General features: G+C 41.0%; 1 protein-coding gene across 4 annotated transcripts in view; it reads left to right on the forward strand.

Moving 5' to 3' along the window:
- Window positions 1-26,715, forward strand: part of runx1 (RUNX family transcription factor 1) — a 64,615-nt gene extending 37,900 nt beyond the window's left edge. For 2 of the 4 annotated variants that reach the window (XM_017701916.2, XM_017701917.2), the window contains exons 3-8: window positions 3,404-3,645; window positions 5,160-5,316; window positions 10,096-10,200; window positions 15,133-15,300; window positions 24,563-24,688; window positions 25,157-26,715. In XM_017701916.2, coding sequence (XP_017557405.1) covers window positions 3,404-3,645; window positions 5,160-5,316; window positions 10,096-10,200; window positions 15,133-15,300; window positions 24,563-24,688; window positions 25,157-25,668 — 1,310 coding nt within the window. In that variant the 3' untranslated portion in view covers window positions 25,669-26,715. Of the gene's footprint in view, window positions 1-1,592; window positions 2,239-3,403; window positions 3,646-5,159; window positions 5,317-10,095; window positions 10,201-15,132; window positions 15,301-24,562; window positions 24,689-25,156 lie in introns of those variants that run through there. The other 2 variants (XM_017701920.2, XM_017701918.2) reach the window with 2 other exon arrangements.

Below are 26,715 nucleotides of genomic sequence, written 5' to 3' on the forward strand. Positions count from 1 at the left end.
ATACAGTGAACTATAAACGTCACCTGCGTGGTCTCTTCCTTTCCGCGTGACGCGCTCCTTGTTTTTAACTGTTCCTCGCTTCACACATTCAGACGTATCGTCTGTAAACATCATGCGCGCGCTGTGTTGTGCAGATTTCACGTGTGCAGTTTGTGTCTAAAGTTATTCCTGTCTGTGGAGCTTTTTATTGAGCCACGAAGGTTCAGATCACAGCATAAAAATAGCACCGCCTGCTTTCATCTAGAGCGGTGACCGGTTCTTCAGCTTCAGAAGAAGAAAAGCCAACAGTTGCGTTAAACGCGCTGCTGGAGGCCATAAATACCGGCCTACAAAGGACAGACGCTCCGAATGAACTGGGGGGGAAATGGAAACTGTAACCTAAAGTTCCACCTGAGCTGATGGTGCTTCCGGTGAATGGACGTCTATAGCCTGCATTATTCAGCCCTTTGGCTTGATTTCGCAGTTGGCCGTCTCCTCTATGAGGACGCGCTGTGTTATTAATCAGACGAAGAGCCTTCCTGACACACGTCTCCAAGTTTTAGCAGAAGTGCCAGTTTTTTAGAGGGATGCGTATGAAAAATGAAAGTCCTGCTCTTCTGCCGCGTCCGTGATTCGGAGTGACCGGCCTTCTCCCGCCGACTGCAAACTAGCATGCAGGGCATTGACAAGCTATCAGAGACTGGTTTACTGTGGTGAGGACGGGCCCGGAGGTCGATTCGGTGTATGAGCCTCCCTGCCGTGTGTGCAGTGTGGAGGACGCGCTCCCACGGCTCCTCCGGGGTAGCACTTCGCTGTGGTTAGTCTGCTCGCACTGAAGGCGTTTTAGCCCAGAATTTGAAATGTGTAAGATCCTGTGAGACGTGTTCTGTAAGCATCCACGGAGTTTGAAAGATATCTAACACCACCCGAACCCGTCAAGGCAGCGAGACCCCAAGAAATAAATGGTAAAGACATGGAGAGAAAGTCGCCATTTAAGTCGTTTGCTGCCCCCTGCTGGCTGCGTGTTATCCGTTAACTGCGCAGCCGCAGCCGCAGCCGCAGCCGCAGCCGCACGGCCACAGTTGATCTCCCGTGTCAGAGCCGGTGCTCGAAATGTTGCTCTGGTCTCCACACGCAGTGCGGGGGACGTCTTTTTTGGTTGTGAGTGTAATTTAAGCTGAAACGGCTCAAACAACTAAATCACTGAATCGCCTACTTGTTGACAGCTAGCCCAGCAACCGTCACTGGCTTTAAAAGTAGCGAGAAAGAATGCAAATCGCGAATATTCGACGGTCTAAAGTTTACAGAGAGTTTTCTCCATTATATCTCCGTCTCGTTTAGAGCGTTAAGCGTCGATTTTCTCTCAGTGCAGAGCCGCTAAGCCGCCTGCCTCCATCGTCAAAACACAGAACTGCCTCAGATCTCACGAGGCCACGCGCCGCGCTGAGGAATTCCATTGACCGTTGTAGCTGTCGCGAGCCGGTCTCTCGCTCTGGCTTCGGACACTCTTCTGATTGGCGGAGAGAGCCGAAAGCGATCGCTGCTGACCAATCGCGGCGGCTCGGAGGAGGTTCTATGCAAATCGGACAGTCTGAGCTGCATTCCTGCGCTGCCCGCTGCCGGTAAAAGGCGGCCGAGCTGCCGGGACCCTTCATTCATATATCAGCGGTCTCGCTGCGAACATACGGCCTCTACAAGGAGTGCGGCCCTCCACACACACACACACACACACACACACACACGCTCACTCACTCACTCACTCACGAGACGGCCAGGATAAGTAGGTCCTTCAGCAGCTTCGCCGGTAACGCTGTGCATCAAGGCTTTCGTAGTTGGTTGAAAATATCGCCTCAGACGTGAAGGCTCGCGAGACGGCTCGCGAGACACCTGCCGAGACAGAAGTTTCAGAGAAGAAGTGTCAGACGCGGCGTCGCGAGTGTCGTCTTGGAGGAGAAGATCATGGGGGTCGCCTGTGTAGATTCGTTTAATGGATAGTTTGGTTCCGTCTCAGAGGCTTTAAAGCGATCAGTATCAGCCAGTGGAACTTCCTCCGCCGCGAGGCTGCACGGATACAGACCGACGAGCCGGCTGTCAGAGCTGAGCCCGGCGGCCCGGTGTGGCAGACCGACCCGCTTCACCGGCCGGAGGGAAGTCGGTCTGTGAGCAGAAAGCGTTCTCGACTCGCCGCCGGACCCGCAGCTGCAAAAGCAGCGCGACAAAACAGGATACCAATGGTTTTTCTTTGGGACGCCAAATACGGTAAAGATGCACTTCTCTCGGTTTTGTGACCGCGCACGTGCGACCGCAGCGCGCGGGCTTTGATGTAGGCGATTGGTCTGTTTTGCTGTTTCGATTTGAGACTCCTGAAACTCTTAAATGGGAGTTTTACGACCTTTTAAAACGTTATTTCTAAATCTTGACTGAGTTCTCGTGCTTATGCGAATGTGGCCTGACTTCAGCCAAATAACCAAATATAACGTTCCCACCAGCGCCAGTGCACCTCTCTCTCTCTCTCTCTCTCTCTCTCTCTCTCTCTCTCTCTCTCTCTCTCTCTCTCTCTCCCTCTCTCTCCCTCCCTCTCTCTCTCTCTCTCTCTCTCTCTCCCTCCCTCTCTCTCTCTCTCTCCCTCCCTCTCTCTCTCTCTCTCTCTCTCTCTCTCTCTGTGGTGTGAGGAGGCTGAATGCCCGTGTTGGGTGCTGTGTTTGGAGAGTGTGTTTGGACGGGTGACAGTGGGTTTTTCTCCCTGTCACTCTCAGCTCTGCGGTCTCGCCACTTTCAAGCTCGTCCAGAGCGCCGCTGGCTGCGCTCGACCGCACAGGAGCTCCGCAAGTGGCGCCGAACTTTTTCTGTATTGAATCGCAGAGCCAGCGTTTAAAACATAATGATCGACTTTTTAATGGATATCAGAGCCGCCGGCCATCACGTGATTTCCAATTTTATAAACTAACCTGAACTTTTTTATATGAAGATCAGAGCCAGCGATAGGTTTTCTTATTTTTCTATTTTTTTCCTGAGCCAGCTTGTTGGAAATATTTTGCATGAAGTAGATAAATTACTTTAGTCTTTGATATACATTATAACATGGTTCTCTAAGAGTTAATTAGGATAGACACTATATATATATATATATATATATATATATATATATATATATATATATATATATATATATATATATAATATGGCTTTTTGCATGGCTAAATTTCTATAATAGATAACCTGTTGTGTATGTTTCTTTAAAGAATCTTCCACATAGCACTAAAATGGTTCCAAAAAGAAACTTTTTGGTGCCAAATAAAAACAGTTTGCTAATAATGTAGGCTGTACTGTTCTGTTAAGAAAATGAGTTGGTTTTTTTTCCCCCCAACATCTGGCCACCTTCCTCTGTCCTGAAATCTAATTTGTGTCTTTTTGTGTGTCCCAGACCCTGCCCCCGGGCGCCGCTTCACCCCCCCCTCCTCCAGCCTGGGTTCGGCTAAGCTGGCTGAGGCTCAGGAGGCCAGTGGTGCCGCCCTGGTGGCCAAAGTCCGTGTGGCAGAGCGGAATATGGTGGAGGTGCTGTCTGACCACCCCGGAGAGCTTGTGCGCACCGACAGCCCCAACTTTCTGTGCTCCGTGCTGCCCACGCACTGGCGCTGCAACAAGACCCTGCCCATCGCCTTTAAGGTAACCGAACACTCCAGCACTGAGCTGCGGTCTGTGTTCTCTTTATTTTTGCTTATTTATATTAATTATACTTATTTATATACGGTGCTGAGCAAAAGCTTCTGCTAACATTTGTCAATGAACATAAATGCAGTAAAAAAGTAACAAACAATTCCGCAGGACAGGTGAACACCCAGCACATCTGATTTGATTTAATGAAGGACTGATTTGCCAAACCACATATTAGACGATAACTGCTATTAATACTGTGCTGCTATGAGGAGAGGTTTGGAAAACAGTTAAACAAATACTTTGACACATTCAAAATCAACTCTTATCGTATAATTTTTATTTGTATTTGTTCTAATACCAGGGTTTTCCGTGCAAATATACACCGCACGGTTGAATATCTTTATGAGTATAATTTTCTCAGATGCCAAGACTTTTGCACAAGTCATCTTTTTAGCTTTTTTTTTATGTGTGCTTGCCTGTTTGTTTTGTTGTTATTATCTGCACTCTTGCCTACTAACAAACTCTCCTTCATATTAAGGGTGAAAACTGTAATTAACTATGAAATTTCAAACACATTTATCCAGCACAAACTCCAGCCGTCTGAAAAAACCACACATAAAAATAGAAGAAGAAAAGAACAATTTTCATCAGAAGAGATCTTGTGGCAGGTCTTTAAACTCTTCCCAAGCCATGTTTTACTGCTTTGAGGGAAATCCCCTCAGTAATTACAGCCATTGATTCCTCCTTGTGGCTTGAAATGCTTTTTTAATATTTTCACGCACCATCATGGAGTTCCAGCCAACAGCACATTAAAGCCCAGTTAGACAAAGGGGGCACCTGTACATGCCTTGGTATTTCAGTCACCTTACAGTTAATATGAAAATAAGGCTATGAGTGCTTGTTTGCTTTAGGTGTGTGTGTGTGTGTGTGTGTGTGTGTGTGTGTGTGTGTGTGTGGGTGTGTGTGTGTGGGTGTGTGTGTGTGGGTGTGGGTGGGTGAAGGATGTTTTCCGACCCTTTTCTTTATTGGAACTATGACAAGGTGATTTAAAGAAAATAGTAACTCTCTCATACTTTATGTACAAGTATTTTATATATGATATATATTGTTAGGCCAAGTGATAATAAAGATAGATTTAGGTAAGACTGTGAATTTGACATATAAACTACTTAATAATAATAGCAATAAAGAGGAAAAAACTACACAATAGCAAAACTGCAAACTACAGATCCTTTGTTGTGTTCTTCCCACAAAAAATAATTTGTTAACAAAACTTTAATTATGCCACAGGTTTTTGTTCAATCAAATTGAGTAGATCAGTGTATACAGATGATACCTCAACATTAACATTGTTAATGTTATTATTTTTATTACTATTATTATCAATATTATCATTATTAATAGTAGTATTTCAAGAATACAAGTTGTTATTATTATTATTATTATTATTATTATTATTATTACTATTATTATTATTATTATTGTTATTATTTTTATCTGACCTCTCTGTCTCTGGACACTAGGTGGTTGCCCTTGGCGACATCCCTGACGGCACACTGGTGACAGTGATGGCGGGAAATGATGAGAATTACTCAGCTGAACTCCGCAATGCTACAGCAGCCATTAAAAACCAGGTGGCTCGTTTCAATGACCTGCGCTTTGTGGGCCGCAGCGGACGAGGTAAGCCACGAGCAGCGTGAACAGGCAGCTGCTATAGATTAACCTGACTTTCATCTCGCGTGTGATGCTTTTCTCTCCTCTCTTCGGTGCCCATCATCGTCTGGTTCTGTTCTATAGCACTGAGCTGGCAGAGGGAAGATGCTGTTTTTCATTATGATGTATTCCTTTAGTCCATGACAGGCATTGTCTGGTGGCCTTGCTACATGCACTCTATCTTGTGCTCTTTTGCTCTCTCTCTCGCGCTCTCTCTCTCTCTCTCTTTCTCTCTTTTACTTTCACACACCACACATGCCCTGGAAAAACAATCAAAACAAAAGCGACCGGATTATTAAAGAACAAGCTCATATTCAGGATACACAGTTAGTAGGCACTGTATGTTTGAGGTGCATATCTGGGTGCCTTAGTCCGAAACTGAAGAGTTTGTGTGTGTGCGTGTGAGTTTTGTATGTGTGTGCATCTGTCAAGATGTATGATTGCCTGTGCATGTACCTGTCTGAGTGTATTTGGTTGTCAAACTACAGTTGTCTCACTCCTGTGAAGTCATAACTGGTCATTCGCATTTCCCTTAACGGACGGCTAGACATGACTCGGGCAAAATCAGGTGCAGTCAAATGCGCAGCCCCTTATCTATTTAAAACACAAGTCTCTATTTACGCTAGCCAAGCGGCCAGCCCTCAATCAGCCCATTGTGCCTCTAGTCAAACAACCATCCGTTGACCTACTGCGCTGTAACGTGTGCTGCAATGAGTGAGTATTGTCTGACTGTCTAACTGTGTAGACCGTATGTCTTATACAGCAGTAAAAGCTTTGAACGTAGTTGTGTTAGAGTCAAGTTAACCTAAGTCAAGACTCCTAATATTCACGTCTCAAATTATCACCATGCTTTGCGAATGTCCATCAGTTCGATGTTTTAAGACAGCTTCAGGCATCCTTTTAATAATTTAGGATGGATTTTCTAATGGATATCAAAGAATTTACGATTTACTTCAGAGATGCACCATTGTTTATCTTGATACCCATGCTCCGGTTCACTGTGGTTTTTATGATGTGTGATCAATAAAGCTATTTTTGGAACAGAGATACTATAACAGTGATAAAAGTAGTGGATCATTTATCTCTCGGATAATTCATCTTAGCAAGCTTAGCATGAGTTTCCAAATGCTGAAACATACATTAGTAAATGTTCCTGTGATATTACAAATGTGTGTGTGTGTGTGTGTGTGTGTGTCTGTGTATATGCGTGTGTGTGTGTCAGTGAGAGAGAGAGAATACCTTTGCTTTCACAGTGACAGAAAGATTAGTCAACAAAGCGTCTGCCTTTTAACACACACACACACACACACACACACACACACACACACACACACACACACACACTCAGCTCTTCTGGGAAATAAGGAGTCCCACAGGGTTCTGTTCAAGGGCCTGATATGATTTAGCTGATAGAACCCACCTGACTAACCTGCAGCTGTCGAAACCCCCACATGCTGGAGCCTGCCACTCTGAACACGTATATTAACGCAGCCTTTTGTCCTGCAGTGTGTGTGTGTGGGTGTTTTGCCTTTTTTGTGCTACCAGATAGCTGACGCTCTCCACAGTGATGGAAGCGATTAAGGGTTAGTGCCGGAAAAGAGTGCGGGTTGGAAAAGAGCAAGACAGTGTTTTAAGTACGAGAGAAATGTAAACTGCACACACACACACACACATACATACACACACTCACTCTCACATATGCGTAAACACGTGCTACCCTGATACACCTCTGATGGTGTTTGATAAAGTGAAACAAAGACAGCATCTGTCTCTATTCCTTTAAGTCTGTCTCTCTGTTTTTCTTTTTTCCTCCTTTGTCACTTGTTTTCTTAGACTCTGTGTATGGATGGACTGGTGAGTCACAAGCAGTCCTGAGGCAATGGTCTGCACGCACGCACACACTCACAGATTGTGTGTGTGCGTGGGGACGTCCCCTTGAGGAACGTACTGCACTTCCTGGCAGTTTGGACAGTGTATGTGTGCTCCTCCCAGACAGAATGTCTCTCTCCCAGACACTTAAACTACTCAGTCATAACGTGCGTGTGTGTGTGTGTGTGTGTGTGTGTGTGTGTGTGTGTGCATTTGTTTTTAACTTTTCATGAGGACCAAATATGTTACTGAGGTTTTATGTTTCAAAGTTTTAAGGTTAAGATTAGGGATTATATATAAAAATGTTCATTTATATAAATTAATGATATACATTAGGGCTGCACCAATATGGGAATTGAAGGCCAATGCCGATTTTTGATATTTTTCATGCACATATCTGCAGCTGCTGTTGTTGACACGTAAGCATATAAAATCTACATTCATTAACATTACACATAAATATAGCTTTGTCTCTACAGGGTTACAAATGCAGTAAAATACATAAGAAATCTGATAATTTAGCAAAGCAGCACAGTGTCCCCTAAACATTCGACATTGCCAGAGCACAGTAAATTTGAACATCAGTCAAATCTAATCATCTCACCAATGCTCTATAATTTTTAAAAACAATTATCTAATAACACTGATATCAATCTGATTTCATTGTGTATCCTTAATACAGTACTGTGCAAATCAGAGCCTTTCACTTAAGTCAAAACGGTCATTAAGTACAAGTTACTCATTTTTCAGCATCAAGGGAAAAATTGCGGTTACACAAAAGCCTCAACAATTAAATATAACATCAAAGAACTGCTTTTAGTTTTGCTTTCAATTTTTTACATTTTTCAACACCTCCATATTTCAGTCTGAGAAGATGGTTGCATTTTCCCCTTCTCAAGATCCAAATAATCCTAAGCACATTCAATAAAGTTCAGATCTGGAACCTTTCTGGAATTTTTCTTATACTTTCTCTTTCCTCATGCAGTTGGATTGCATTCTATCTAATATCATTCTGAAAAAATAGTAACTTGTGGCTGTTTTGACTGGAAATTAAATAAGTGAAGGATGGTGTCATACTTTTGCACAGTACATATATATGACAAAATAGAAAGATTAAAGATTATTAGGATCGTTTTGGTCACTTGCAGTTGTCTGTGGTAAATATTACAATGACATATGCCTATTGCTTTGTTGCTGTTTGTCTTAATGGTTGTGTGCTGGTATTACTTTATATTTGTGTTATAAATGTGCGTGTGGTGGTGGGTTGAGGTGAGGTCATTTCTGAAAGTGTTGTCACAGTAACAGGACTGAGAATAGTACCTGGCACTTTCTGAGTGTGTGTGCTTGGACTCTGACCCACTCATGCTCGGTATGTGTGTGTGTGTGTGTGTGTGTGTGTGTGTGAGAGTGTGTGTGGGCAGTAGTTTGTCAGATTTTTGGGAACAGCTTGGAGTTCTTCCCGGGTCTAGTCATCTGGTCTGAGTAACAAAGCGTGTGTATGTGTCCGCAAGTCTGCTCTGTGTGTGTGTGTGCGCGCATGCGCATGGTGGTGTGTTAGGGGGGGGGGGGGGGGGGCCTAACATGGGCAGACCTATTTAGCAATGTGTAATTTAAGCCTGTCGTTGGCACTAAGGTGGTCACTTCCCTGGGGTCCAGCTCATTGCCATAACGATGAGAGACAGGTCACTGAGACCACTTGTCCCAATACCCATCTCTCTCTCTCTTGCTTTCTCTCCCCCTTTTCCTCTCTTACTCTTTCTATCTCTCCCCCTCTCTTTCTCTCTCACTTTCTCTCACTCTTTCTGTCATTCTATCTTTTTCTCTCTCTCTCTGTCACTATCTGCTCTGCTGTGAGTTTCCTAAAGAAGCAGAACTTAAAAAGACATATTTAGATGTTATTATGACTAATTCCTCTAATCATATACAGATTTGCTAGAATTTTTCTTGCAGTTTAGTTTGTTTTAGTCTTGGTTTAATTATAGCTTTGTGCCTTTCCTTGCCTTTGAAGTGTGGTCTGATAGATGCTGTAGACTAAGCAGATTAGATTCAAATGGAATTGATGCTGATGTGCCTGAGTAATGTGTGTGCTTGTGTTTTCTGTGTTTCAGTTTGTCTGTATATGTGTTTATGAAGATACCCAAGTCTTGCTTTTGTGTGCGTGCGTGTGTGTGTGTGTGTGTGTGCACGTGTACATGTCACTTGCATATGAAGAGAGCTGCTGATAGTTTACTGTGGCAAACGTTGTTGGAAACTGCGACTACTTTCGTTAGCCAATTCGTAATTACATATCCAACTACATACTGCAATGATTTGCAGTAACATTTTACATTATTATGTGCAATTTACATTTTGCATTGACAGGTTTGAGTGTGCAGTGTGTGACTTTTTCCATTTGTTTTGATGTCAAGAAATGACAAAATCTTTAGGGTCGTTTTTCATTCTGCAAAACAATACTCACTGTTCAACTATAATTTTTCACCAAATTCAGATCATAACACACACAGAAATGCTAAAGTTTGAAAGTTTTGCTTGAGAAATAATTAAGATCTAATTATCGCATGCTTTTGTCATTGCCAGTGATAACTGTAACTCCCAAGAGTTCATTTTCACGTTATCTCTACTCCCTCATACTCTTTCTGCTCTATTGTCATCTCATCTCAAGTATATACTGATCATGAGAAACATTCACCCTTATTATGTTAGCTTTTTGACAAATGAAATGAAAGGTCATTGCAATGGCAATCTCTAACATTTGCATTAGATAAGCAAAATAACCCTCTCTTTTTCCTCTCTCTCTCTCTCTCTCTCTCTCTCTCTCTCTCTCTCTCTCTCTCTCTCTCTCTCTCTCTCTCTCTCTCTCTCTCTCTCTTCTTCCAGGGAAGAGTTTTACTCTCACTATCACCGTGTTCACCAACCCCCCTCAGGTGGCTACCTATCAGAGAGCCATTAAAATTACCGTGGATGGACCCAGAGAACCACGTCGTAAGTTTTGCCAGTATTTAATGAACCATAAACACACCAGGGCATAAAGGAATACTCCAACAATAAAATAAAAATCTCTCTTATCTGTAGCATGTGATTGGTTACTCAGTGACAGTAATTTACAGTAATACACTTAGGAAAAAACAGAAAACCCACTGACTCAAAACATACAGTGTAAACGAATGTAAATGGGTTTTAGTTTTATTACATTGGCTTATATTATAAGTGTGTTGACTCTGTTGTTTTACTGAGCACAGGACAAACCTGTTACCCAGATAGAGTATTCCTTTAATAGGAATCTAGCATTTTATCATCATTGTTTATTTAATAGTAAGTAATTGGTCAGATATCATGCCATTCTTATGTCCAGTGTGGTCATGTGTACACGTGCATGTGTGTTTTATTGTGCTTGAGGTTTATGCGCCAGCTGGTTATGATAATGTGGTGGCTGGTGGTATGTTAATAGTGGTAGTGTGTTGACGTCTATGGATGATTGTGGCGTAGCTTTCAAAACCACTACAGCTTCTTATGGCAGACTAATAGCTGCAGAGTAAGGAGTGAAATATAGTGAGAAGTTACGTAAATATAGTGTGGCAGATTTACTTCTATTTATGTGAATCATAGTCAGGCTGTGGGTTTTATCAGTGAAAGACCGCAATGGAGTTATTTCTTTTATTCGGTGTCCTGCTAGGGTGGTAGAATAAAATTCAGTATTACAGTCTTAAAACGTGTCACAGTTCCTACACAATCTGGAAATCCTGGAAATTTAGAAACAGCTGGAAAGTGTGAAAATTGCTGTGAAATGTCCTACGAATATTAGTGATGTCCTGGAATAGTGTATAGTCGGGCTGTTGAGATTCCATATTTTAGCCACACTGTCTATTCAATTTTGCGACAGAAGACTGTTATATTGGAGCTCGTCATACTGTTTGTTGATTTGAGCTCAAATCATGTTTGGCATCAGTATTAAATGTTGATAGCTAGAAGACAAGACGGCTAATCAGCCAGCTTGACTACTTTAGCTTTGTTCTTTTAATAGTTGCATTCAGTGAACAAATAGTTTATATTTAATCAGAGTTATTTATATGGCAATCAGTCATCAGCTAAAAGAGTGGAATGAGTTTGGTCATTTAAACACAACTGTTTTGTTCTGTTTTCTTCACTAAAAAATTACACCAAATGAAGCCTAACATAGTATTGTGAATATTAACCAGACAGAGACGTTTACAGAAAGAAAACTTGCTGTTTTTTAGTTTATAGAACTGTTCTGACAAAGTAATTTGAAACACTCAGAAAATGTCTCATGTTTTCTGTCAGCAGTGCTACAATCTGTGTTATTGTGTTGCTTCAGTGCCGAGCAGTCAATATAGACATTATCCAGCACTGATTCAGTGATATTTTTGGTTAGTACGGCTGGATTAGGATTTTGTATAGCACCAAGTTCTTTATGTAAGTGATATAAAATATCACCGTATTAAAAAGAACTAGCCACCTGTCCCAAAACAGCCCTCATTGGTTATATTAAACTCGCCTTGGCACACTCTGTCATTCCTGTCACAGCTATAGTGTTTATCATCCTGTGTGTGAATACGTGTGTGTGTGGCTGTACAGTACTGTGCAAAAGTCTTACACCAGCCACAAGTGTTTTTTATGCAGTGGCACTATATAACTTTATACAAATACATATAAATAGACATTAAAAAGGAACACAAATGAAAACAAATCTCTTGTGTGAGATGATTAAAAGAACACAGGCTCGTTCCTTTTTTAATGATCGACCTTGGTCGTTAGTATTTGTCAGCCTCAAGCACCAGTATGCCTGATTTAACTTGAGTAAAGTAAAACTTTAAGTAGTAATTAAGTAGTACTGAACATAACGTTTGATTTTCTGAAGCAGTTATGTTGGATGCTAATAACAAACACTGGGCTGAACAGAAAAATAAGGTTAACTTACAACAAAATGGCCCTGACTTTGTGAAGTGCATGTTGCTTGTTTTAAAACTGAAAGGCAAAGTAAAAATGGTTTTATAAATATAAAAATAAATAAATAAATAAAAATGGATATATATGTGTTTTTGGACCGCAAAGATAGAATATTAATTTATAAAATCTAAAAGAAAATTCCAGGTGCCCTCTACATTGTTTTAAAATTTCTTTGTGAATGGATCAATAAAAATGGCTCTAATCTGCCTTGAAAAATGTATGTTCTATTAACTTTCATTCGAGGTTAAGAACATTTTTTCCTTCTCCTGTCAAGTTACCTTTTCGGAGATACAAGGTTTTTGTTGTCCAGTGTCAGTATAAAACCATATGGGCACATGTATGATCATAAGGTCTTGACATTGTATAAAAACCAGAATGTGTGTGTGCAGAGGGGTTAGAGGCCCTGAGGTTTTTATAGCACAGGTTTATATGAGAGCATATCACGCTCCGCCCTTGTGCTAGCGCCTGCTGCTGGGCTATTCCCCCTTGGTCCGTTATTCCAGTCGGGATTCCGCCGGGCGGCGCCTCTCCACATATGCCAGCTCTGTCTGGCCGGCTCTGTCCACTGGCCTCCTCTTCAAAGCCCTCAGACGCAGGCTCTGGTTTCAGGAGGACTTCCTCTCCTCGTGTCCGTGTGTGTGAGGGGGCGAGTGTGGCTGATGGTTTCGCACAGCTGAGAGACTTGTCTTTTTTGTTCTGTCCCCCCCCCTCTCTTTTCTGCCTCTCATCGCCTGCAATCATTAATCCCTCCTGCTCTCCGCTCATCTATGTGTGCGGTCGGCAGGAGACGTATTCAAGTTGTGAGCTGGCCTGCCTACAGTTTAAACTCACACGCGCACACGTTAGCACACAAGTTAGCGCGCATGCTCCGACACAAGCAGAAATGTCCATCACCTGGCCCTTTACACACATGTAAATACTCTCATTGTGTCATCAGCTGAATGAAGAAACCCACAGTGCCCTCCAATGGACTAACATCTAATGCCATTCATCTACAAAAACCTTTTAAACCTCATTTTTATCTTCCACGTCTGTATCATTCAGCTGATTGCCACAGATTTTGATGTGTTTTGCTGTGCTTAGAAAACAGAAAACCTTACAGTAGAAACCTATAAGCATTAAAAGAGCATTACGCCCACTTTCTGCACAGTTCAATCATTAAGGTATAAGACGTGGAAAGGTGCATGGTAGGAAAACGTGGACTTTTTTCTTTGCAGTGGTAGTGATGGGAACCAGAGGTTGTGCTGTCTGCAAGTCATTTTATCTAAAATGACCAGTCAACCTACATGTCTTCTGACTTCTGTGTGTAATGTTGACAGTGATAGCAAATATGTTTTCTCTGGGGACTGCATTGCTTTGCAGTGCCCTGCACGTACCTCTCTACCATTAATAGATTTTTAGCATGCGCTTATACTGGTGCTGTGGTTTCGTTGGTCCAGACCAAAGCAGAAAATGATACACTCTTCCATTTTAGTTCTGGTTTGCTTAGTATTCACACTGACATATTTAACATCAAACCACAAGATGTAAACAAAAGTCATGCAAGTAAAAGGTCAACTGATTGGGCAGATTTTATGACCACCAAAACTGTGATAATTTCCACCGAACACAAGGAATCACGGTTTTCTCTGTTCTATCTGGGCTCATTGGTTTTATTTGTGTCTTGTTCTATCTGCCTTGTGGTATTAGAGCAATAATAAGCCACGAGACTCCCTGTATTTCTGTGGTTTTGTTCGACACAAAGCAGGATGAAATCCCTGTATCACAGCCTCGAGTGGCTTACTGCTTTTACAAAATGTAGAAACCTTGACACTTTAATACATAATATAATTTTTGCGCAATATGTATATCGAGTTTTTTATAATGACTTTGGCCTTCATCTTAAAACTAAAACTATCCATTCTATTCAAAAAAAAAAATGCCAAAGATTATTTGGTATTTATAAAAATTTATCTCAGAAATATGGTAAAACAATGTCTCAGGCATCTGGTGCCATTTTAGCAACCATTTCTTAGAATAACTTTCTGTGAGATGATTCAGACATTTAGTTCCCATTACTTCTGCTGTGAACACTCACTATTTCATATCAAACCACTCTGAATGACTTTGTTTACAACTTAATGATGTAATTATGCATTTTTTCAATTCATTTCAAAAATGTATAGAATTCCACAATCAACATTGGTTCATGTGCAAAAGAATTGCATATCTAGTGCATTTTTCAGCCATTTTGTTCCAGTATTTATGGCTATCCAAACAGTCATCATTAAACTATATGCCCAGTAGATCAAGGTCTTCACTCTCAACACCTCTTTCTAACATCTACTCCAATATTTCCATTCCTCCAACCTTCCATCTCTCCATCCCTCCTCCCTTAATTTCTCTGTCCAGCCAACAGGCGCTGCCAAGTGGCTTCCTCTCCATCTAACTCAAACATGCTGTTCCAAGACATTATAGTGCCACTACACCAGTAGGGTCTCAAGACCCAGATATACTGCAGACGACAGGATCTGGGAGTCATTATTGATGTATGAAAGGGAATAGGAAAAGTATCTGGAAAAACAGAAATGGAAGAATGTGTGTTATAGCACCAGGCAACATGGATCTTAAGGATGATTAGCTAATGTTGTGGGTGGGCTGAAGAATCAGCTTTAATGCAGTAGTCTAAAACGGGTGCTCATTGTTATGCTGTTTCATCAAGCATTAAATCAGGCAGATGACAAAAGATGATTCTAAACAGATGATTACAGTATAATTTTTATTTGTTTTAACACTTTTTGACCTTCCCAAAATACTTGAAATATGCCAAAGATTGAGATTTACACAAAACTTAAAACGAAAGCACCTATAACATATGCATGTTATGCATCTGCAACAAAATCAGTTTTGACTGAATGATTCCAAAGTTTTGAACAGTGAATTCAAGTGTTTGTGTGTGTGTTTGTGTAGGCCACAGACAGAAGTTGGAGGAATCTGTAAAGCCCGGAGCACTGGCCTTCTCAGAGCAGTTGAGACGGAGTGCCATGCGGTGCAGCCCCCACCAGGCCGCCGCCCCCAACCCCCGGCCAACCCTTAACACTCCCCCTTTCAGCAGCCCCGCCCATAGCCAGATAGCTGGTGAGTTACCCTATGGATTTAATGGGTTTAAAGAAATTGATGTAAATATCAAGTTCCATTCTATTATTATCTTTTAGTTTCTGTTTCTCCAGTTGAAACCCAGCCTTTTGTAGCCTGAAACTGTTCTTATTCTACCTCCATCCTGCTGTCTTTCGATTGCAATAAAGTACTGCAGCAATCACCGCTACTAAAAGAGACACAGCTCATTCGCTCACATCTCTCTCACTCAGCTCCCGTCTACTGCACAAAGTCTCAGCAGTTCCTAGCCTCGCCCTCTACAATGAGTCCTTAGCAAACTGAACCGAGCCTAGTAAATGCTGAAGAACACACAACCTAAAACTAATTCTTACAAATGCTACAATACTTTTATTAAAAATGCTAATTTATTTCGGGGGCTTTAGATACTAGAGTATCATAGGTATCATGGGTATTTGTATATTGTGAAAACGACATTGTGATTAGGGCTGGTTATTATTCCATGTTTTTCGATGTTGATACGACTTCAATACAGATTCCAGAGTAATTTCTTCTTTTAAATTACAGACTGAAAATGGGTGTGGCTTAAACCAGAAATGAGTGTAACGTGCTGTATCTAGTTGTGTACTGACTGTAACGGATTACAGACTAATCAAGAAGTTTGTGTCACAAATTGCCTTTTTAAACAAGAAAACATATAAACAGGAATAATAAGTTACAGGTCAGTTGCACCTTATCAGCAATAATAATAGCAATAAACAATAATAAACGCGCATTTCAAATGCACTCTGGAAAAAAACATGGTGTACCCAACAATAATGGAAGATGTTATAAATGGGGGTATGTATGCAGTTTAACTCCCCCAGCGATTAAACAAGTGGCTTTCCTTTTTTGGCCCAGCAGCAATATTATCATTAATGATCATTTTTGCTTAATGTTTGTTCAGTCATTCCCATAAAAGTGTTACATTTCTATGCCAAGCACCAATTGTGATGTTGCAGCAGTATGGTAAAGTTTGGGCACCACTGATCAAGTTGCACTATGAAAATAAGTGAACTTATCCTTTACAGAGAACACACTTTTGCACAAATGATTTAATACATTAAACATATTGGCAAAACAAAAAATAAACACCAAAAGTAAAATAATGGCACATTTAATGTAAAATATTTTTTTCAAAATATTGAATTCAGCATATAGTAAGAAATTTTTCAATAGCAGAAAATACCATATTTAAGTATGTTCTCTGTAGAGGGTGTTTGTATTTTTACCTAGAAAATCAGTAAAACGTGTTATTTGACTGAGGGTTTTCAAAATTTGGCATATTTGGCCTTTTCTACAGCTAGGTCCTATTAGACAAGCTCTTTGTAACATTGAATTCCTAGGAAACGTCTTTTATGGAGAAAGGAATGAGAAAACAGATGGATAAATGGCACAGTTTTATTTATCGTTTATTGTGGCAGTTGTTTTTCAATTTCGGTGACGGTCTGTGTTTGGCATCTTATTTGTTTCTGCAAAGTGACCTGAGGGGATGTAGGGACGCACACTTCTTCACACATCATTGAATATACAGACATAACAAATAAAGAGAACAAGGCCACCTTTGATTGAAACTTAGATGAGCATGCCTGAGCATGGCACCGCACACACACAGTCAGTCACATACTCATGCCCCACACACAGACCCCACAATATCTGAGCATGGCACCACAAACACACAGTCCTAAACCACACACACACACACACGATACATTTCAATACACATCACAACAGTTTTGACCTTAACAGTACAACAGTTAGTTCCGACGGCACGGTCTGATTTGTTGAGAAGCATCTTACCCGTACTGTTAATTCTGATGAAAAAACATTTTTTCCATACTATTTTCCATCTTTCTGCTGAGTAATGTCACACTTTATGCTGCGATTTACAGATACAGCATACATGAAAACAGAAAATACATTTATTAGATAACCTCCATAACTTAATGTTTGACCTGCAGCTTGTTAGGTCAAATTCTGAAGAAGGGTGTGACAGCAGGCTTACATCACATTCTGAACATGTCAGTACCCTTAAGCATGCAATTTGGCTGGAAATTGTGACAGCAGAACACAAACAAAGGAATGGAATGAGAAGGGAACAGAACACAAAAACGATGAGCTGTGATGCTTTACAGACTTTTTTTTTTTTTTTAACAAAATGACATTCAGATATTTGAAGAAAAAAAAACTGAGCTGAACCTAATATTGCAATAATTGCATGGCTTTGTCTGTAAAGCAAACTACTTTTTGAGTGGAAGAAACTAGTAATATTAAAACATTTGATACAGTATTCAGGGCTTATTTACTTTACAACCATGATGTTATTTGAAATAGCACACTCACACTTTTGCTTAAAGAGAAATTCTGATTTTTCAAAATTTCATTGTAATTCAGTTGTTGGGATATGAACAAAGTCATTTAAAGTGGTTTGATGTAATGTGCTTCTTTACAGTGGTGGAAGTAGGAACCGGGAATTGCAATGTCTACAACACAAATATATACAGATACTATCCAAAACCACCAGTAAACCTACCCTTGTCTTTGGAATTCCAATATGTGATGATGATGGTGAAATACCTGTAAATCGGAGTTCTTTGGAGACTATTTTTTCTTACAGCACCCTGCAGGTACTTCTCCACCACAAATGGAGAAAAAGCTAAAGGCTTATCTCAAAACTATTGTACATGTTTCAAGCATCAGGCTGGTTATTCATAACAACTTAATGCAATATAGTAAACACTTTGGACATCAGATTCCCATCACCACCACTGGGTACAGTTCTGACTCAGTACACTTCTGTGTACACTAATGTGTCAAACAAAGTCAGACGAATGCAGATATAAAAACCAGAAAAGGCTTTACTGATAACAGGATCTACAGTCGTGGTCAAAGAACAGGCAGGGGTCAGTTCCAGAAGGCTTAGGAATACAACAAACACAATCATACTAGAATGGTGATCAGTCCAAAAAGGGACAGGCCAAAGCGTGGTCCGAAAAACACATGCAGAGGGTCAAGATCCAAAACACAATAATCAGGCAAACAATCCAAGAGGACTAGGCAAAAGGCACAAAGTCAAAACAAAGCAGAAGGTCATACACAAGTAATACAAGACAGAATAAACACTCAGTAAGTAGGCTAAATTAGTCATGTGATCGAGAACACAGGTGATCTGAGTCAATGTTCAGGAGAACGAGACCTCTGATAGGAGCTTTCAGTCACATGTAGAGAGTTCTGGGAAATGGAGTCCGGGTGATGTTCGTTGTCTGCAGTCTATGTAGCAGTCAGGTGATCTCCCAGAGGAATCTGGGTGATAGAGTCCAAATCCACTGAGGTACTTGGAGGATGCGGGACGATTTCTCTAGTAAGATTAAGATTAAGAGATACTTTTTTGATCCCACAACCGGGGAAATTCCACCTCCGCATTTAACCCATCCGTGAAGTGAAACACCACATACACACTAGTGAACACACACATCACACACAGTGAGCACACTTGCCCAGAGCGGTGGGCAGCCCTATCCACGGCGCCCGGGGAGCAGTTGGGGGTTAGGTGTCTTGCTCAAGGACACCTCAGTCATGGACTGTCGGCCCTGGGGATCGAACCGGCAACCTTCCGGTCACAGGGCCAGCTCCCTAACCTCCAGGCCACGACTGTACTTCACATCAAACCACTTTGAATGAGTTTATTAAACATTTAATTTATATAATTAATAATAATAATGTTTTATTTAAATATTGATGGACTTTCTTTTCATTTTTGGGTTGCCAAACCTCCCTTTCACCGCTGTGTGCAAAATACATCATGCTGTTTTCGGTAAAAGTTAATACATTAATACATTTCACGGGCTGTACAACATAATGCACTTGTGGGAAGCTCCCATTGTGCTATTAGCATGTTTATTACAGTAGCTGTGCATAATTGCCTGCTGCGAAATGTGAGTAATACTTAGTTAGAATTTTGTATAATCCTGTTTAACATATGGGCCAAGGCCTCTTTTCTGGGAAATTTGTCTCACTGAAGGAAGTGCTAAGTATTATATTAGCATGCTAACAGTACTTCTGCTTTTTGTTCATTGTTTTGGGCATTTCCTAATCGGCCTAGTTTAGCAGGAGGGCCGGTATCTCTGAGAGAGATAGATCGTTACTTTCTGTTCCTCTATGAGGCAGTGTAAATACGAGTAAGGTGTGTATGTGTGTTTGTGTCTGCATATATGTGTGTATTGTGAGACACTGAACAAGAGAAAGAGAGCGAGAAAGGGAGATATTGCATATGTATTCTAGGAGGAAGCAGACATGGGAAAAGAGGGAAGTGAGAGTCAGCTGACAGGAAGCAGCCGTATGTGAAAATCCCCAGTTCAAAATCCAACTAAATGAGACATTTTAAAACTTGTTGGTGAGAGTCCTTCAGCATCTGGCTGATAAATATCTAGTCTGAGAAGAGAGTGTTTCAGAAATAAGCAAGTGGAAAAAATATTGTGGGAAAGTTTGGGAACCAAGAGAAGCTCAAGCTTTATATTTTAAGACTGAACAACATTATGTTTATAGATTGTTGCAACACCTTTTTTTTTGCAAAATTGCAGTCATTACGGTATGCAAGTGCATCTTCTAAGCAGTCATGGTTGTAGATGAGTCTTATTCAAAGAATGTTTTTAATAGTTTTTCATTCAATAACCACCGTGTTAATGCAAGGCTCACATTAAACTGAACATAAGATTGCATAATTTCCATATAGCAAATACAATTTCCAGTTTTCTTCACTGATGTCCAGTGAGAGCAACAGTGGCTGCATGTTACAACCATTGAGTGTATATATCATATGTAGTTAATAGGTTCCACCTCTACCTTGATTGTGAAGTTCTTGTTCTCATTCATTCAGCTTGTGGATTCTTGTTGCACCTCCTTGTTTCTTCACTCTTTGTCCATTTTATCAGCTCCACTTACCATATAGATGCACTTTGTAGGTCTACAGACGATAGTGGATTTGTTGTTTCTGCATACTTTGTAAGCCCCTCTTTTACCTTGTTTTTCAATGGTCAGGACCACCATAGAGTAGGTATTATTTGAACGGTGGATCATTCTTAGCCATGAAGTAACACTGACATGGTGGTGGTATGTTAGTGTGTGTTGCACTGGTACAAGTGGATCAGACATAGCAGTGCTGCTGAAGTTCTAAACACTGTGTCCACTCACTGTCCACTCTATTAGACATATCTACCTTGTTGAAACACCTTGTAGATGAAAAGTCAGAGACAATAGCTCATCTGTTACTGCATAGTATGTGTTGGTCACCCTCTAGTCCTTCATCAGAGGTTACAGGATGCTGCCCACGAGATGCTGTTGACTGGATATTTTTGGTTGGTGGACTATTCTCAGTCCAGCAGAGACACGGAGGTGTTCAAAAACTCTGTGTTTATGTCTGATACACTCATACTCCACTCTCAACACACACACACAGACACACACACACACACACACATATATATATATATATATAAGGCCTGGATGGAAGAGTGAGTGAGGGATGAAGTGAGAGTGGAGTGATGCGGGGGGCTGAGAGATGGAGGGATGGTTGTAGCGATGTGCCGGGCCGGGCTGTGTGTGCACGCCAGTGGAACAGTCCATTTCCTGCCGCGTGCTGCTCTCTCCTCTCTGATCCTGCCGCCAGAAATAGCAGTGGGAATGGAGCCAGCGGAAACCGTTATTAAGTCATTCAAGAGCTTGCTCTCTCTCTGCTTCTCCCCTCTCTCTTGCTCTGTATTTTTCTTTTCATATTATAGAAAATCAAGAGCAGCTGGGGCCATGGGTTGGCGTGTGTGTGTGTGTGTGTATGTGTGTGTGTGTATTTTGGTGTTCATGAGCTTTATTGCATCCTCATTTGAGTGAAAATAAGGAAGTTTGTATTTGGAGAAGTTTGTGTGTGGATCATTTGTTTGTACGTATGTGCTGAAAGAAGGTGGCACAGCAGCGGCAAAATGAAAGAGTCTGTTTTTAACCGCATGAGGGAAGTTTTAGGAAGTACGGCCTGAGATTTGGCACGGTGCTCAACAAATATTTTCGTGTGTTGATAAGGATCAATAGTACAGGTGTGTGCACTGTTTAAATGAGAACCTTTTCACAATATAAAACATCAGCATCTCCCGATTTGTTTAGTTTCCCTAAAAGAAAAGGTAAAATGGAAGAATATTTTAAATGGAGTTGCTTTTTAACTTTCTTTAAAAGTAAATTTGAATAAAAGTGAATTTGACATGAAAAAATGCAAAGATGAATGCAAGTTTTTAACATGATGTACTAACTATGTGTAACAGTGTGTACTGTAGTCATTATGGTATGTGATGGGTGAACATTACAATCAGCAGTTTGAAAATACTGGGCATGTATCTTCAGAACTAATTTATAGTGCAAATAAAAGTATGTTTTATGAATTTTTTTACCATTTATTCGTAAATTATAGGTGATTAAATGAGATGATTGAGCATGATGCAGCTTTCTGAATTTTGAAGAATCTTCACATAATGTAAATGATTTTATGAAATTATTAAATAAAGAACACTGACCAACTGCATGTTACAAACAGAATATAACTAGGACTTGTTTAACTGGTGCAGTGCAGCATTTAAAACATGGAATAAAACTCATTGTGTTCATAGTTTGTGACAGTGTTGTTTTTAGTAGCAACATTGGTCAAACCTAGCAAACCTTAGATAGCTAAATGTCAGGATGAATATTGCACATCGTGAAAATATCTTGAAATGTAACAATGTTATATTTTTTCTATATCGCCCACCTCTGTGTTCAACCTGTACACCAATCTCTGATTCTCATGTGCGTTCCATTCCTCTCTCTTTTTTCTCTTTCCATTCTTGATGGGACAGTGTGTTTGTGTTTTCACCCAACCTTCCTTTTTCTCTCTGTCTCTGTCTCTCTCTCTCTCTCGGCTCCCTCCATGTGTAGTATATTGCATGTGTGTGTGTTTGTGTGTGGGAGCCCAGTAAAAAAATGAATGAGCCTTCACTGGCTCCGGATGCCCGAATCCGCCTCCAGCCGCCCACCCAGCCATGTGTGACTCCTGCCCCAGATCAGAAGCGCCGGGCCTGGGGAGGGGAGGCAGGAAAAAGGGGGGCTTCTGGAAGGAGCCTTAAGGGGGGGGGGGGGGGTGTTGGGGGTGCTTTGGCAGTGGGCCGCACTCTGGCTCCACTTGAAACGGTCCGAAACTCGGCTTTTGGCCGCCGCGCGTAATTTGCTTCCTCTCTGATGGCTCACCCTCCCCTTCTGTCTGGAAGTCTGCAGGCTATCGGTGAGCGTTTATTAGACCGTAGGGAGCAAGGGAGCCAGCAAGAGAGAAAAGAGAAAGAGAGACAACAAGAGGGAGAGAAAAAAAAAGGAGAGAGAAACACTACAAGAAAAGAGATGAAGCGAAGAGAGAGACAGTAAAAGAAGAAGAGGGATGAGGTAGAAAGATGGAGAAAGAGAAAGGGAACAGAGGGACAGGCCAGGGAGAAGAGCAAAAGATAAGAAAAGGAAGAAAGAGATATTTACAGCAAAAGAAGGGAGAGAGAGGAACAGGGTGAAAGAAGAACAGGAAGAGAGATAAGGAGAGGTGGAAAGAAGAAGAAGAAGAGGGACAGAGTGGTAAGGTAAAAGAGGAAGAGAGAAAAAAAGGAAAACGATATATGGAGAGAAAGTAAGAAGAAGCAGGGAGATAGAATGGGAGAGAGAAAAAGAGAAGAGGGAGAGTGAGACAAGGAAAAAAGAAGAAAGAAAGGAGTTCCATCCTTCCTACCGCTTCTTTCACAATTACTTGGCCTCTTTGTGTTTTGCCCTGAATGTTCTTGAGACATGCATTAGCCATGATATTGTTGTCGGATTGAGGCAAAAGTCAGAGTTAGCTGAGTGTGTCGTAGTTTGGAAACATAGTCGTTTCTTCGGCTTTTCTTTCCTTTACTCCATCTTCCTCAGTCAGTGTGTGGCCTGGTGCTGAAACATTGCACCGTGAAGTGCTGAATGGAGGATGGGGTGGGAGGGTCATGGGGCTTGGCTGGGCCTGTTCTCTGTTCCTGGGCCAAAGAACTTTTACTAGTGTATCATTGTGTAAAATCCACATATCGTCACTTTAAATTGAAAAGCTCATAACTTTTCTTTTTTTTCAGTTTAGATTTTTTTGGGTTTTTTTTTTTTACCAGTTGAAACCATTCACTGCCCTTTATATATTAAATGTTCCAACAGTCCAAAATTACTTCATTTACATTTTCAGAGGTTAGGATTGTTTCTCCCTTCTCTTATAAGTTCCTGTTTCCGAGATTAAGAGTTTTCTTATTACAGCGATGATATCTCCTGTCCCTATTTGGAATATATGGCAAGAAGATTACATTATTATGCTATTAGATATTTTCACAATACATGATATGTATCCTAACATTTAGTTTTATTTTTTTGAGATTATGTTGATGTACATCATGTATGTATGAGAGTATGTTGAAACATACAAAATAGAGTCTGTAGTGCCACATGCAAAAGTAATATAAAAATGATAATAATACTTCATAATAATACAACAGTGATTTTGATTCAGTGTTTTACAAACTAGGGTCCACTTAATCCTATTAACCCCTTACTTGGCCAGGCATGGCCAGTGAGCCTTGGGATATATACACTAATATATACACTAGTGTAACCTAAGAATTGCTCAGCCAGTCTGCATTGAAGCCCCTTTAGTTACTAAAAATTAAGCCTTATCATGTAATAATCCTGGCATTTTAAGGGGTTAAACAAGTCTAAATATGCTTACTTTATAACGAAAGATAGTTTGTCAGTGTTCTTTAAGTACTGACAATATCCATGATATGCTCAGGAAAGTGTACAGTTATATAATTTTTCAAAATAAAGATAAAATACTGTCATATTGCCCGCTTCTAATTGCACGCGTATATTCTTTGCATTTCTTTTCCTGCCTATTCTATTGTGTGATGTTAGAGAGGCTTAAAGCACCTTAAAGGTCTACTTGCTCTACCAGTATCACAATGCATACAATAACTCACTCTGTGACAAACTATCATCGAATTTGGAAAAACACACTGTATCACCTTGATAACCACATTAAGCATCAATTCCTTCCAATTAAAAAAAGTTGAAGAGGTGACCAAAAATTAGGATCAGGAGGATGTATTAAACACATTGTGTAAATATGTATGAGAGGACATTCTTCTTTGTTAACTTGTCCTGATGTGTTCTTCATCTCCCTGTTTTTCAGACTCCAGACAAATGCAGACATCTCCATCCTGGTCTTATGAACAATCCTACCCTTACCTGGGCCCTATATCTGCACCAGCTGTCCACCCAACAACACCAATCTCCCCCAGCCGCAATCCCATACACTGTAAGCCCTCAAACATACCATCATATTAAGTATGATCTTTCCTGATACCTCTGTGCTTTATCTTTAGATAATTAAGGACATTGTGTAGTAAATGTTTGGATACAGTGATGAGATGCATAAAAATTGCAATGACTTGAATGTGTGTTAAGACATATGGCAAGAAAAGTTAGGCCTCAGAAGGCTATAAGTCTGGAAATTCAGTCAAATATAAAATATATTTTAGTTAAAGTGATAGTTTAAATTCAAATGGACATAATTTCCCATTACCCAAATATAATCAAGCAGCCAAGACTAATGTCATTGACCAGTATAAGTGTATAGAAATCATTTTGTGCATTTAAGAATGTATGAATGAGTTATTTCTGTGGTTTAACGGTTTGGATATATACCATGTTTTAGATACATTCCTGCACTATAGATTTACATGCGAAAGTACTTTGACTGACCCAAAACTTTTCTCTATTGCAGGTCCAGACCTGACAGCATTCACTGACCCACGTGTAGGTCTGGAGCGCTCCTTCTCCTCCATCCCCTCACTCCCTGACAGTCGCTTCTCCGATCCCCGTGTTCCCTACCCCACTGGAGCCTTCACCTACACTCCCACTCCTGTCACCAATGCCATCGGCATCAGCATGTCTGCCATGACCGCCCCCACTGGCCGCTACCACACGTACCTCCCTCCACCTTATCCTGCTGGCTCCTCCCAGGGCCAAGGGGGACCCTTCCCGGCCAGCTCTTCACCGTATCATCTTTATTACAGCACCACTGCTGGCTCGTACCAGTTCTCCATGATGCCAGGGGGAGGCGGTGGAGAACGTTCACCACCCCGGATTCTGCCACCCTGCACCAATGCCTCTACAGGCTCCGCCCTTCTCCACCCCTCACTGCCCAATCAGAGCGATGTTGTTGTGGAGGCAGAGGGAAGCCACAGCAGCTCTCCAACTAACATGTCCGTTGAAGCAGTGTGGAGGCCATACTGAGCGCTGGATGACAGACTGACATGTTGACCAATAAGAAGTTAAAGTTGGGCAGCTGAATTAGGTGGGCTCTCCCTGGAGCAGTGGACAAAGAACTCATTTTACATGGCATGAGACTCATCTTTGTTTTTCTAAAGAGTTGTGGATAATTTGTTTTATTATTATTATTATTATTATTATTATTAATATTATAATTATTGCAATAATATTTCAACATTATGTTCCTATTTGTCAATGACACCAGCTCCTTCCATTTTTACACAAAGACACTGACATGGCACTCTCATCAAACTTGAAAACTAAAACACATAGCAAGTAATTAGCCCTGTCATAGAGCTGTTTCCAACGGAATAAGTTTAAAACTGTAAACCACTAAATACAACAGTGAAACATGTTTAGCTGCCAAAATAAAAGCTTGATTCCAGGCCTGTCCTCGGGGAACTTTTCACTTAACCCATTTAACAACTTCTAGACAGTACTGCCTTTTCACTGACGATTGAGTGAAAGAGGATTCATGGCTGAGGAGGCCCAGCATGATGTCTAAGTTCATGGCTGCTCGGGATTAACTCTGATTCACAGAGCTGCGAAAGCTAAGTCTAGCACTATGCTAACAGCTCTAACATTGGATCAGTCCTCATTGCCATGGGCCGTTCTACTCGAGAGTTAAAACAGACATTGTGCTCTGTGGTACATGCATTTTACAAGGCTCTTCCCAGTCACTGCCTTTCAAGGTCTACCTCTCTCTGCTGAATTCACAAAACGGTCTACATTTCATACATCCCCTTGATCCTAGCATAAAACAATACGACGGACGGGTTCGGATTAAATGGAAGAGACTCTGTCCCCCTTCTGCTTTTGTGTAAATAGACTGTAAACTATTTCCTGAGATCACTGGCCCATAGCCATTTCATGATGTCATCGAGAACTTGACATCCACAAACTAAAAACTAGTGTAAATGCAGCTTAGCTTATATGTCTTTTTTTTTTTAGCACTGCTTTATTTTGTGAATGTAAAACCTTTGTTTGTGAAGAAGCTAATTGTTTCTAGAG

Source organism: Pygocentrus nattereri, chromosome 12, assembly GCF_015220715.1.
Source record: "Pygocentrus nattereri isolate fPygNat1 chromosome 12, fPygNat1.pri, whole genome shotgun sequence".
NCBI classification, from domain to species: domain Eukaryota; kingdom Metazoa; phylum Chordata; class Actinopteri; order Characiformes; family Serrasalmidae; genus Pygocentrus; species Pygocentrus nattereri.